Source organism: Erpetoichthys calabaricus, chromosome 14, assembly GCF_900747795.2.
Source record: "Erpetoichthys calabaricus chromosome 14, fErpCal1.3, whole genome shotgun sequence".
NCBI classification, from domain to species: Eukaryota; Metazoa; Chordata; class Cladistia; order Polypteriformes; family Polypteridae; genus Erpetoichthys; species Erpetoichthys calabaricus.
The window spans coordinates 16,027,412-16,041,868 of NC_041407.2; the positions used below are offsets into that span (position 1 = coordinate 16,027,412).

Sequence of the window (14,457 nt, forward strand, 5' to 3'; positions counted from 1 at the left end):
ATCCTGGAGATACTTCAGATCTGACCTTATCAGGAGTGGACGGTCGATTCCATGAATGATTGATTTCACTTGTCTGATTTTTAATAAATTTGAGAACCATTCTGAAAGCATGTCTTCACGTTGTCATTATGAGTTATTGAGTGTAGATTGATGGGGTGAAATTGCAAATTTATCCATTCATAACGAAATCTACAACACAATAAAGTGTGCAGAAAGTGAAGGGATCCACTGTAGATCAGATTTACAGGCAAATTTCTCAACGAGGTGAGAAAGAGGAACGCGATGGCGTATGACATGAATCAGCAGGTTAGGCACTGCTGTCTCCCGAGGACGGCTGTGTGTTCTGTAAATCAGGTCTTAATTGAGGTAAACAAGCCTGGTTGCTCTGACAGCAGTAGCCTAACAATAAACCCCCTTGTCTTCTCCCGCCTCCAAACACGAACCAGTGTTTGTTCACAAGTGCCACATCCCTTGGGTGACACATTAGTTACAGCAGCGTACCGGATAAATATATAGCAAGATAAAGTGATCGGCCACAGCATTAACCACCCACCTAATATTGTGTAGGCCCTCCTCACAACTTTGACCCATCATGGACTCCACAAGACCTCTGGAAGTGTCCTGTGGTGCTTGTCACCAAGACGTCTGTAGCAGATCTTTTAAGTCCTGTAAGTTGTGAAGTGGGGCCTCCGCAGATTGGACTTGTCTTTCCAGCACACCACACAGATCTGTGGTGTTTGGAGGCCAAGTCAACGCCTTGAAATCTTTGTCATGTCCCTCAAACTATTCTTCAACAATATTTGCAGTGTGGCAGGTCTCATCATCCTGCCATCAAGGGATTCTGTTGGCATGAAGGGGTGTCTGTGGTCTGCAACAATCTTTAGGTGGGTGGCTCATGTCAAAGTAACATTTGCATGAATGCCAGGTCCCAAGGTTTCTCAGCAGAACATTGTCCAGAGCATGACACCACCTCAGCAGGCTTGCCTTCTTCCCATAGTGCATCCTGCTGACTTTTCTTCCCCAAGTAAATGACACACATGCACCTGGCAATCCACATGATCTAAAATAAAATGCGATTCATCAGATCAGGCCACCTTGATGCATTGCTCCATGGTCCAGTTATGACACTTGTGTGCTCATTGTAACCATAATCGGTGGTGGATAGGGGTCAGCATGGGGCATTCTGACTGGTCTGCAACTACGCAGAAAGCTGTGATGCACTGTGTGTTCGGACACCTTTCTCTCATGGTCAGAATTTAGTCTTTTAGCAATTTGGCCTACAGTAGCTCTTCTGTGGGATCGGACCAGACGGGTTAGCCTTCGCTCCCCATGTACATCAATGACACTGGTCACCAGTTCACCCGTTTTCATTCCTTGGACCACTTTTGGTAGGTACTAACCACTGTGTACCGGTAACACCCCACAGGACCTGCTGTTGTGGAGATGCTCTGTTGCCCAGTTGATTAACCATCCCAATTTGGACCTTATCACCCTTACATTTGCCCATTTTTCCTGCTTTCATCTGACTGCCCACTTACTGCCTAATATATCTCCACCCTTGATAAGTACTTGCAACAAGATGATCCGTGTGATTCACTTCACCTCCCACTGGTGTTAATGTTGTACCTGATCAGTGTAAAGTCTCTAAAACAGTTTCAAAGAATGATCATAAGTTGGACCTTCCCACCCTCACAACCTAAGACTGAGTGGTCATTGGGTTCCAAGACAATGAAAGGAATCCAGGAGGCAGAAGGTATTTTGATGACCCACTGTGAGTTGTCCTGTCACTGACTTCATGGAACAGGAGGTCATACGATTGTAGAAGTGGACACAGGACACAAGAAAAAGTCAGACATCAGTGAAAGGACAAGGTGAGCAAAATGTCTCAAGTCATGATGCATACGAAATCATGACAATCAATGACAGGTGATGGAAAACATCAGTCCATCATATGGTTTACAAAGAGGAGAGAAGTTTAAAGACCAGGTAATAAAGATTGAGACGAAAGTAAATATAAGGTACTGAAGAGTCATCAAACTAGGGATCAAGAGGCGATTACCTTTCACCCACATGCATCTGTTTTTAGCCACAGAGAACCAAGAGAAGTCATCACCAAAGCAGAAAGTGGTGGAACATCAGAGACTGACAGCTAAGTGAAGAGAGCAGAAAAATGAGAGTGGAGAAGACAGAGGAAAGTGATGCTTTATGTAGAGAATTAATATGAAAGATTCATTATTTACTAAAAGTCAACTTTCATATCGCTACCACAGCACACCTGATCTTCACCACTGCTTCTACATCAACCTTCAGTTGAACCTCCAGACTTTTGTGGGCAGAGAGGACAATTATGGGCTCAAGGAAGTCAAATCTGCAAGTGGCGCAGTTTATAGGTTTATCTGTGGCAGGTAAAAATTCACAAAATATCTTGTTGGGACAAATGTGACATGGTTACACATGCAAGCAAAAAACGTGACCAACAAGGAAGACATCAGACCGAGGAAAGAGTCAATGAACAAAGGTAACCAAGTAGAGACTGATATGATTTTAGTCTCAAGTAGACAGGCTGTGTTATTGTAGAAGTGAATGGTGTGTGGCCACGTGTATAAATGATGTTCATAGCTGCCCTATTGCATGTACAGGTATATGAATATGTTTGTATACTGTATGCATGTAAACGTTTTTTCCTTGTTGACAAAAGATGGAATAGGACGGCAGTAATATATAGCATTTACCATTTCTGGGGATGGAACTTCATGTCTTGCCTCAAACGTCTGCTCTTATTGTGTTTCCTAGCTGGGGTTCAAATGTCATTTTTATTTCCGTTTTGTTCATTTTGATGATTCTGTTTATGTTCACACTGTCGATCCTTTAGTTTCTATGCATAGATGTATCTACCACTGTGTTCTATGTGTCTTGTGGGTGGTTCCTCAAGAGGCGGGGCCACCTACCCATTACCGCAAGAGACTGCCCTCACCCCTATAAAGCCTGAGGAAAGCCTACAGTCCCTTGCGGTTCATTGAATGCTCTGGCATTGGTGAGTTGGAGAGATTTCAATTATTGATTATTTTGTTTTGTATATTTTTCTGGGGGGCGGCACGGAGGCGCAGTGGTAGCGCTGCTGTTTCGCAGTTTGGAGACCCGGGTTCACTTCCCGGGTCCTCCCTGCGTGGAGTTTGCATGTTCTCTCCATTTCTGCGTGGGTTTCCTCCGAGCGCTCCGGTTTCCTCCCACAGTCCAAAGACATGCAGGTTAGGTGGATTGGCGATTCTAAATTGGCCCTAGTGTGTGCTTGGTGTGTGGGTGTGTTTGTGTGTGTCCTGCGGTGGGTTGGCACCCTGCCCGGGATTGGTTCCTGCCTTGTGCCCTATGTTGGCTGGGATTGGCTCCAGCAAACCCCTGTGACCCTGTGTTCGGATTCAGCGGGTTGGAAAATGGATGGATGGATGGATATTTTTTTTTGTTTTTTGTATCTTTTGTTTTGTTTCTGACTTCACCTTCTGGGTTTGTGTTCTAGGACAGTAGTGCTTCGGGATTGCCTAATTTTGATAACTCTTTATTTTCCTTTGTTAAACAAAACCTATTTAAAAAATAAATCTTTTATTGATAAAGGTTCAATGTTTGCCCTTTCATTGCTAGCCAGGGTTGGTTGGGTTGGGGGGTATTTCTGGGACTATTGTGTTAAGAAACTCTCAAGTTCATAACAATTCTGGCCTTTGGATTTGATACATGCCAACCTGTATGCAACATTTGTTACCACACACTTCCAACTAAAAGGGCCAACACCCATCAATTTAGCCAATTGATGGGCTGCCAGTACTAAGACTTCAAGGGGTAGGTATCTTATTTTTAAAATTATGGAAACATTAATCAGTATAAGGCTGTAAACTGTTGCGTTTGAAGTATTGATATGATTTTTTCTTTCTCTACAGGTTAAAATGTTTTTTTGTTATTTTAGTTATTTAGTTGTTTTTACCTGCAGGCCAGTTTTGTTCTGTACTGTTCAATCAGGGGTAACGCTCTTTAGCACTAGAGCTCCGTCGTTCCCTCGATTTTTAAAACCTTGGTGTGAAGTGTTCCACTGTCGCATGCCAGTTTCTTTCATTGTGATACATGCGATTTTAAAATTATATTGAATCATATTTACTGTATCATGTAAGTCGCTATAATTTTTGTGGTGGACGACCGGGTTCCATGCCCGGCTGGGACACCTCCTCACTATATATTCAGGGGGAGCTGCCCTGGTCTGTGCAATACCTGCCCCTGGGCACTAGATGGCCGCCCCCCTGGGTTGGAGCGGTGCCTCAGTTTCCCGCAGGACTCCATGGGAATTGGAGTTGGGTGCAGCCCTGTTGGGCCCCGCAGGTGCCACCAGGGGGCACTGTAGCTGGAACTCCTGAGCCCGTATGGGCAGTGTATTCGCCACACCCGGAAGTGCAGCCGGAACTTGTCAGTCAACCACCTGGAGCACTTCCAGGTGGAATATAAAAGGGGCCAGCAGCCACCACTCAGGGGCCAGAGTCAGGAGGAGGATGAAGCTTGACGGAGAGGAGTGGTGGTGCCAGAGAAGAGTGCTTGTGCTTGTCTACTTGTGGGACTGTGTTGTGCCTGTGGGGATCACGGGGAATACATGCCCCACAGGTGAAGAAAAATAAAATCAGTTTGGTTTTATACCTGCCTCCGGTGTGAGTCTGTGTCAGGTCCTGCCCCTGTATAGCGCCTTTTTGTTACACTTTTCAGGGCTCAATTGCATAAACGATGGCACTACTCCTCTGTGTGCTCACATTGTTGGCGTACTACAGAAGAAATTGAATTGTGGGATATTGAATCAAGTGAAAGCTGGTTGGATTTGGCACACTTTGATGATACTGTATTGGGTATCGAAAATGGTAGTGAATTTCAGTACTTTTCTTAATATCATATCAAAGTTTTAAATTTTGGTATTGTGCCAACCCTGCCCACCATGTCTGGGTGCAATCTTGTGGGTGGTGATCATTGACCAACTGTCCTTCACCGACAATGATGCTACAGTCTTGTTCTTGCAGATTCATTCTATACAACATCAACAAGATCAGACCGTATTTGACAGAGTATGCAGTGCAACTCCAGGTCCAGGCTTTGGTCTTGGACTACTGCAACGCTTTGCTGACAGAAATACCGGCATGTTCTATCAAGGCGCTGCTCAAGATTCAAAATGCAGTTTTCAACAGGCACATGTCACTCCTCTCTTTAGATCATAACAATGGCTCCCTGTGTCGGCACATGTTAAATTCAAATCCTTGATCCTTGCCTATAGAATAGTCAACGGGTCAGCACAAATATACATGGAGTCAGTTCTGAGGTCCTATGCTTCTTTACAATCACTCAGGTCTGCTGATGAACAGCACAGGGTGATGCCACCTCTAGCTGGCCTGAAATCTCAATCCAGACTTCTTTCTAGATAGAGGAATGAGCTGCCCATCTCCAAAATTTCTGAGTCTCCCCATGTGATTAAGAAGCTTGTTCCATGACCGAACTATTTGGTGTTAGGGTTTAACATCTAGGAACTGTAACTCACTTCTGAACTCCTCAGCTGTGGTGACGAATTTTGTCACTTTGTCCTGTCACACTTGTTTCCAATCAGTCCCCAAGACTAATGTTGACTCAATCATGTTGACCTCATTTGTAAGTCACTTTGGATAAAAGCGAATGCTAACCAAATGAATGTAAGTGAAAATATAAGACGTGCAGAGGGAGAACAAAGCCACCTCCTGTCTTATCCTCAGAAATCAAGGCCATAGGTGCATTGGCCATTAAGAGCCGAGAATAGAAAGTAATGTGATCTGTGGTCTAGAAAATTAATACGTGCTAGGAAATTGACAACATGATATCTCACCTGTGGAGATTGGAGTTTGTCACGGGAGACAGAAGATAGTAATGTGACCTCTGGTTTCAAAAAGTAGGTGTGCTAGGTGATCAGCTTCCAAAAGTCAACAGGAGCTACTGTAGCAACATGGCCTCTCCTTCACAAACATAACAACGTCTGGGAGGCCGGTAGATATAAATCACAATGTTATCGTTTAGAACAAGAGATAGGCGGATTTGAGAATGTTCAGCTCTGTTCTAATAATGTCTGACCAGTAACAACGTAAAGGGCATCGCTACATGAAAATGAGGCGTCATAGAATCATCTGCTCACCACAGTCCAAAAGCCTAGGAATAGTCATGATCTACAGAAGATACAAGTAGAAATGAGGAATGGAGAAGACAAAGCCATGGGGCGTGAGCTGTACTCACACGAGTCATGCAAAAGGATCAGAAAACAAAGAGGAATCGCCACATGACTGTGGGTTTACTGTAGAGATGATCAGGAAATATGGCCGACAGGGTGAAACACAGAGTATAGTAATACAGAGAGAGAGAGAGAGAGAGATGCACAGATTTAATTGTGCTACACACATACGTTGCTGGTGGAGTGTGGCTGGGTCTCCGAGTAGACATCCTCTGCTCGAATGGTGGAGTTGGTGCCCCCCATCAATTGGGTGCTCATGGTGGCTCTTGGCAGAATGGCCTCACTCTGCATGTCTGAGTGCTACACACAGGCAACAACAAGACAATATGGTCAGAATTGACTTCTTTTGTTTTTTTCCCACAACTTCCTTTCCTAATTGAGATTCTTGGAGTTTAGAAACAGGCTAAGGGCAAAGAACAGACGAAAAAAATTGCAACCATCTTCCTTATCATTGTTTTTCCACTGTGTCACCAGGTTTCCACCTCAGTAGCGAAACAAAGTGGCATTTTCAGTAGGTGCTTTTCTCATCTGTGGCCAGCGTCGTGGAAACTTCATGACCTACGGGCCTTTACTTCTCTTTACTCTTATTAAAGCCAGCCACTATCGGGTGATGCTTTACTGGCCGTGATTCTAGAAGATGAAGACGAACCTGGCTTCTTTAAACAGTTTGGCCTTGCTGATTATGATCTAGGACATTTGTAGCACTATTTAGTGTCGGTCACATTTGAAGTTCGCTTCTATACCATTTTGTGTATGGCCTTGGGTTTTCTACCACACTCAAATAATGTTTACGGAGGCCAAGAAAACAAAAAAAAAAGGGTCGGTGGCGATCCTCAAGACAGGAAACTGAGCTGTCATCTGGTTGCCTGGAAAAACAAACATGGTGCTACGTGCCCGGAATAACGAAATCCTGTCTGTTATTACTGGAAGGGTTGGAATTATTGGAAAGAGTACATTATAAGAAACAAAATAAAAACCTCTGAATAATCAGCTTACCTCTCCACCGCCTTTACTGATGATGGCCAGCTCCGTGGGTTGGTATACACAGCCTCGAAGCTGCCCATTATAGCCACTGTATGGAGACACCGGCTTGTTGGCTGCAAACAAAACAGAAACAAATTGCTTCTGGTCACTGACTTTGTTGTATGAAGCAGCAGACCGGCAGATGAGCAGACAGAAGGAACTCGGCGCCCCTGTTGCAAACTGTGCACTTTTGGTGTTTTGCTGCCTCTTTTTCTTTTCATTACCTTATTTAAGATATTGTTGTCGTTGCCCTCATTTGTCACACTCCTTTACCAAGAGGTGCCTGGGAAGTGATGTTTATCTAACCAAAATGAGGGCACAAATATTGAAACCGAGGGGCATTTGGCTTACAAAGTGACACCTGATACTTTACAGATCATGATCTGCTTTGTTATCAGAGAAAGGAAAACCTCTGGAACTCCATGGCTAACATACTATACATCTCCACATGCATTGGCGACAAATCCAGACCACCCTTTAAGTCTTGTCTCCTACAGAATCTGTGTATTCTTTGGTTTAGGTTTATAGGGTCCTTATTGTCACGAGATTCTTACTTGTATGTGCTAATAAATACGCAACATGCCGCCTCTCTCCGGCAACAGGATTAGTATGTGTGGAGGATTGCTCAAAAACATTTTAAAACGTCCCGTTCCTGTTTGCTTTACAGATGTATGGGTATGCCCGTCTGATCTTCTTGTGCTCAGAGAACATTGTAACACTCAAATGATTTTTTGGTGATGCTTAGTTGATGTCAGCTATCATCTGATATGACCAATTTTTGTACTCTGCTGCCCACAGTCTCGCTGAATATAGCCACGCGATTTTAAAATGGTGTTTTTAGTAATTTCCAACAGACACGTACACTGATAATCTACTTATATTTTGCGATGTCGATTGTTCCACAGAGAAGATGCAAGAATTAATGGGAATCAGAGCCTTGTAATGGCCGACCCACCCACCCAGAACGGCAGCTACACCACCAAGACCCATGGCCTGGCAAAATGAGGAATCGTTAGATTAGACAAGCCGTACTTCTTCCAAATAACTTCCCCCAATCAACAGTTGACTCTTCCAGGGCGGATGTCGACTTTTGTCAACGGAAGGGGTTGACGGTGGTAATCAACTGTAAACGGAGACAAAACCCACTGTTGTGCTTTAGTTGGACTCTCTTTGCTAGGATGAAAGTTAGCTTCAGGGGTTTGACCGAGATTCCCTACACTCACGTGAGTAGCGCGGCACAAACAACAGGAAAAATGGCATCGACATCTGGCGAGAGATCAAGGCGAATGCTCTGTGAACAACACTGAATTGGACTCTGACTTGTCGGAGTGATCGAAAATGAATGTGAGGTACCAGCATCAGCTGGTCGTGGTGCTGAACGGGTTTGTGTAGCTGACGCACCTACGGCAACATTCACCAATGATGAGAAGTACAAACCAGATTGTGATGCACTGTGAGCGCCACTGCTGCCCCTGCACCCCGCAAAGACAGCCTGGCAGCCAGCCTGCTGCTCATTCCTGATGAACTGGCAGCCAAAGTACAAAGCTTTATTATGAAACCATTGCTTTGTGTTTTTTTGGAAAAAAATATTCAGCCCTCAAAGAGTTAAACAGACAATAAGCAAACAGTATATAAAATAGTGATGTGCATCTATTGTGGCGGGCGGCCAGGTCCCGTGCCCGGCTGGGACGCCCCTGCTGCATATGCTCCCGGGGAGCACCGATGGGCAACTCAATACCTCCCCTGGGACGCTTGGTGGCAGCCTCCCTGGCCGACGGTGATGCCTCAACCTCCCACAGGGCTCCATGGGAGATGGAGTCCTCCACAGCCCGGTGGGGAGCTGGAGTGGCCACCAGGGGGTGCTGCATGGATTCCACAGCCCAGCTGGACAAATCTTCAGCTCCACCCGGAAGTGCAATTGGAACCAGGTGGTCACGCACATGGAACACTTCTGGGTGGGCTATAAAAGGGGCCAGCTACCACCACTCAGTAGCCAGAGTCGGGAGGAGAGGACGAAGCTTCAATGGAGGAGTGGTGGTGCCAGGTATTTGTGGTGATTTGATTTGTGCTTACTTGGACTGTGTTGTGGCTGGGGGGTTCATGGGGAAGACGTGCCCTCCAGCTGAAGAAAATAAAGTCTTTTTGTGTTTTTACACGTGCCTCAGTGTGAGTCTGTGTCAGGCCGGGGGTTATACAGCGTCTATATGACACTATATTAATAGTCCGCATCCCCATATGTGAGGCTAGCGCATAACGCAGGCCCGGGGGTTGGCGAGCGAAGTAATCAGGAGGCACAGCCCCCTAGTTAATAGTAAAAAACAAACAACAGAACAATATATAATCTCACTCCCCCCCCAAAACCCCAACACAACTCACAACCCCAAACGTGAATGGCGCTACACAATAATTTAAAGTGAATCAATAAACATACAGGACAAACCCTCCCATGTCCCGACCCTGAACACGAAACAAGTATCCATATTACTAACCGAGAATGCTAAACCGGATGGACGCAGGGACATCCGGCCATGGGCCGTAGCCGCAAAAAGACGTACTGCGCAGGCGCCCCAAGAAATGAGGGGCCGCGAGAGGCGGACAAGACCACAGAAAAAAGGAGTCAAAGAAATGAGGTGGCGCGAGCACAGAAAAAAGGAAAAGGCACAGAAAAAAGTAGCCAAACGCAGGCGCCGCACGAAACCCATTGCACACGAAACTAGCACACAAAAAAAAAGAAGATGCTCGCGCACAACAGCAAAGAACACAAAGAAAAAAGAACACAAAACCACCCCACACACCCTACAAGCAACGGACGGGAGACACACAAAGAGGGGGATTCAACAAGCCCCTGGATCACAAAAAGAAAGAAGACGCTCGCGCAACAACAATCCTCACCCACCCCCGCCCCCACATCAATAAGAACTGACACCCAAAGCCACATATCTAAAGGAAACATCCATATTAAACATACGTCATCTCAACACCTTCACACTAGGCAGCATAGGTGGATCTCCTTACAATAAAGCACTATTAACCGTTCAACTGCAGAAAAGGCTCCATATTAACAGTGAGTGCGATCCTCCTTATTACTTATCCATATTTCGCACGCTGAGGAACAAACAAGTCATGAATACACGGTCACGGGTACAAAACGATTCGGATCGGATAACGGGACCAAACACACGAACACGAATGAAACAACAAAATACACGGGGGCGCATACAACGCGCTTCGGAAACTCCGGGAGAAAAAATGTCTCGGATCAAAAAACGCAAAGCTCAAGTAACCCCGTTACAGAGACGTGCCCAAATGAACAGACACAATGAACGTAGACGCATACAGCGCGCGTCTCAAAGTGCTGCATCGAAACAAGCACGATTTCAAAAGAAAGAGCTTGCGTCTCAGACATACAAAAAAGGGAGCGAAGAGACAGAATAAATGAACGCAGACGTGTACAACGCGCATATGACCTGCCAGAAAACAAGCAAGCAAGACTCCAAAAGCAGAAAGCTCAACTGACCGACATACAAAAACGGACAAGGCTCGATACAAACAATGCACGACGTAGACTGAAACGGACTTTTGGCAAAGCGGGGGCGAATCAATTAAAAATCCAAAATAGCACGTCACAAATAATGGACATGCAACAACGCGGCACTCAAACGACACAAGCAAAACCTGCCCGTCACGGACATCAACGACAGACACCTGCTAAACGCTTACGCCAGTTGGCTGACAACGCCTTCAATAATGAGTCCACTATTGAGGAAAATTCATTGGGATTAATGAATGTCATTTGCAATCATTGTCATTCAGTTCACTTCCCTGAAGAAACAACTGGCAATACAAGTAATACATTTACACGTTGTTGTCAAAAGGGTCAAATTAGACTGCCTCCTTTACATTCATATCCTGAATATCTACAGAAGCTTCTAACTAACGATGTGCCTGAAAGTACAAACTTTATGAACTGCATTAGATCCTACAATAGTTCATTTGCTTTTGCATCTACTGGAGTGCATATCAGGCCACCAAAAGGCAATGGCCCTTACTGCTTTCGCATATGTGGTTAACAAAACGCACTATATTATGTCCAAAAAATATTAATGTTAATCACATTAATAACCAGGTCATTTCATTACTTCCTGGAGAGACACGGCTCTTTCTAAGCTCTGACAAAGTTGACTCTGATGACGACAATGAACATCTGAATTTCCCCTTAGAATATTTGAACACTATTAACCCGGACGGATGACCACAACACAACCTTACCCTTAAAAACGGTGTTATTCAAGCAACAGTTCTTACAGAATCACATGCTAACAATACTGTTCTCATTCCTAGAATTGACCTTACGAGTTCTGACCTGGATTTACCTTTTACATTGAAACGCAGACAGTTCCCCATTAAACCTACATTTGCCATGACCATCAACAAATCACAAGGACAAGCCATGGACAAGGTTGGCATCTACCTCTCTGAACCCGTTTTTGGACATGGACAACTTTATGTTGCCTTCTCACGTGTTCGACGTTCATCTGACGTTAAAATTAAAGTTATAAATGATCCATGCCAAGGAAGACTCATTCAAAGAGAAGACACCATCTTTACTACTAATGTTGTATACAAAGAAATATTCCAATAAAACATTACTCTATGCAAAACACTCTATTTTTTATTTATATAGGCATCATCCAAACCTGCACACTATTCTATATCTAATTCATACATCTCACTCTTTGTCATGCCCCAACGCCAGGGGTTGGCGAGCGAAGCGAGCAGGGGGCGGAGCCCCCTAGTGATGAACAGAAAAGACGAAACACACAAAAAGTCCTGAAGGTTAAACAGTGGATGATAAACAAATATGAACCTTGTCCAGTTGGAAATTGTCCTACGGTAATTATAATACAAATGAAATTGATGGATCGCTCCTTTCCCAAATGACCAAAAACAGTCTCACCGTATGGTCCTCGGTGTATCAGTATGATCCAGAACCCCGGGGATGGTGAAATCGTTAAATGTCTGGAGTTGAAAGCAGCAAGCAGTATAAAGGTGCATGATGATCTGTACCGGCATTTTCTTTTTAATCTTTCCTTTTTCTTCTCTTTCATCCTCTTGTTTAAGTAGAAATAACTCAGATGAAATCGGTGTGTTGACAGGAAAAAATATCACAAGGGGCTCACGGTTCCACAGCGCTAAACATTTAAATGGACACAAACAGACTGTTTATAAATGGGACAATGCTATAAAGGACACGACTCAGCACAAAACACAGTTGACGCACCCGTTCATGTAGCACTGCTACAACCTGAAGTCTGTCCTATTGTTTGTCTGACAAAACTGTAACCTGGGAAATTGGAGTAGAGTTTTCAAAACCAAAACTATCTTTTTCTTAGAATATCCACAAACTTGGATGATGATGAAACTAAAAGGTTGATCTTTATAGTGTTGTGCCAGCTGATATGAGCTGCTTAACTTCTGGGACCTGGCACTGAAGCAACATGAGGCCGTGTCATGAGGATGGCGATTCAAAATGGTGGCACCCCAGGAGAAACAAAATGGCGATGGAAACAGCATAAATAATTTTAAATTGTTAACTGAAACAAAAAAAAAGCCAAACATATGATTTAGTGCTTCATAAAACCTCAAATGAGAAATACAAATTAGGAAACGCAAGTGTTCAGAAACTGCCAGGTATTCATTCAGATATCATAACATGGAGAAACTGGTGTGTAACAACATTATTTCTTCTGTAGCTCAAAATCACACAATCTGCAATGGGCTTTAACAGGCCCTGTTTTTGACAGCCCCCTAGCCTCGACTCCCTAAGACAGCGGTTCTCAATCTGCGGGGCGCGCCCCCCGAAGTAACAAAAAAGAGGGTGCGAATGTTGCCATATGTGGCGTAATTTCGCTATTCATAGGGAAATTTTAAACTTGTAGCGGTGTATCGGCAGCAAAAAATATAGGAATAAATTTTATTAGGGTTTCAAAAAAACGTTAGGGGGGCACGATTAAAACTGTTATGAAAACTCGGGTCGTAAATACTTAAAGGTTGAGAAACGCTGACCTAAGAAGACAAGAAAAAGAACTCCGCAAAAAAATTGGAAGAAATCTTGGGAAAGTCAATGCAGAGAGAGACCCCCTTCCAGGTAGGTTGGGTGTTACAAAAAACACACACACAAAACAGAACACAAGTGATGCTCTTCACAGAGCTCGATGACCAGTCTATCATGGCCACTTCAGCAATACAATACAACGATACAAACTACAAGGCAAAATGCAAGAACAGAAGATACAACTCGCTAAATACAGAACTACAGAAACCGTAGGAGAAGTTTGTGTTGTTTCTTGGAGGAAAAGTGTTAGAAGGAACAGCATAACAGCACCAGCAGAGAGGGAGACGTGACTAAAATCAAAGTTGTACATTCTATCAGGGGTCATAACCGTAGTCAGAAAATACCCAAACAGCTAAGCCCAATGCGAAATCCCAAGATGAAAACAGAGAGCACACCAAGGGATTTTAACAGAATGTCAGTCACACACGCTTACTACAATCCTGCATGTCTTTTGCAGTCTGCATTCAGAAACTTGGGGTGACCAGAAAGTGCCCACCATTATACTGTCATGACAGTGACCTCACATTAAGTGACTTCTGGCAGTCATGTGGTAGCAACGAGGATGGAAACACAAACATTGCTCAAAATGACGGCGCCCATAAGAAAAAAGAAATGATAGTATATCCATCCATCCATCCATCCATTATCCAACCCGCTATATCCTAACTACAGGGTCACTGGGGTCTGCTTGAGCCAATCCCAGCTAACTCAGGGCGCAAGGCAGGAAACAAACCCCGGGCAGGGTGCCAGCCCACCACAGGGTGCTCACACCCACACACCCCCACACATCAAGCACACACTAGGGACAATTTAGAATCTCCAATGCACCTAACTTGCATGTCTTTGGACTGTGGGAGGAAACCGGAATGCCCGGAGGAAACCCACGCAGACACAGGGAGAACATGCAAACTCCACGCACGGAGGACCCGGGAAGCGAACCCAGGTCTCCTAACTGCGAGGCAAATGATGGTATAGCAAGATGGAAATCCTTTCAGTTTATCGAAAATGATAATGATAATAATAATTCTTCACATTTATGTAGTGCTGTTCT

General features: G+C 44.4%; 1 protein-coding gene across 2 annotated transcripts in view; it reads right to left on the reverse strand.

Annotated features, from left to right (window-relative positions):
- gprc5c (G protein-coupled receptor, class C, group 5, member C) overlaps positions 1 to 14,457 on the reverse strand; it is a 56,474-nt gene that overhangs the window by 1,947 nt on the left and 40,070 nt on the right. The window contains exons 2-3 of one of the 2 annotated variants that reach the window (XM_028818947.2): positions 7,265 to 7,365; positions 6,440 to 6,568 (exon numbers count right to left, since the gene is read on the reverse strand). In XM_028818947.2, the coding sequence (XP_028674780.1) occupies positions 6,440 to 6,568; positions 7,265 to 7,365 (230 nt within the window). The remainder of the gene's footprint in view (positions 1 to 6,439; positions 6,569 to 7,264; positions 7,366 to 14,457) is intronic. The other variant, XM_051918970.1, reaches the window with a different exon arrangement.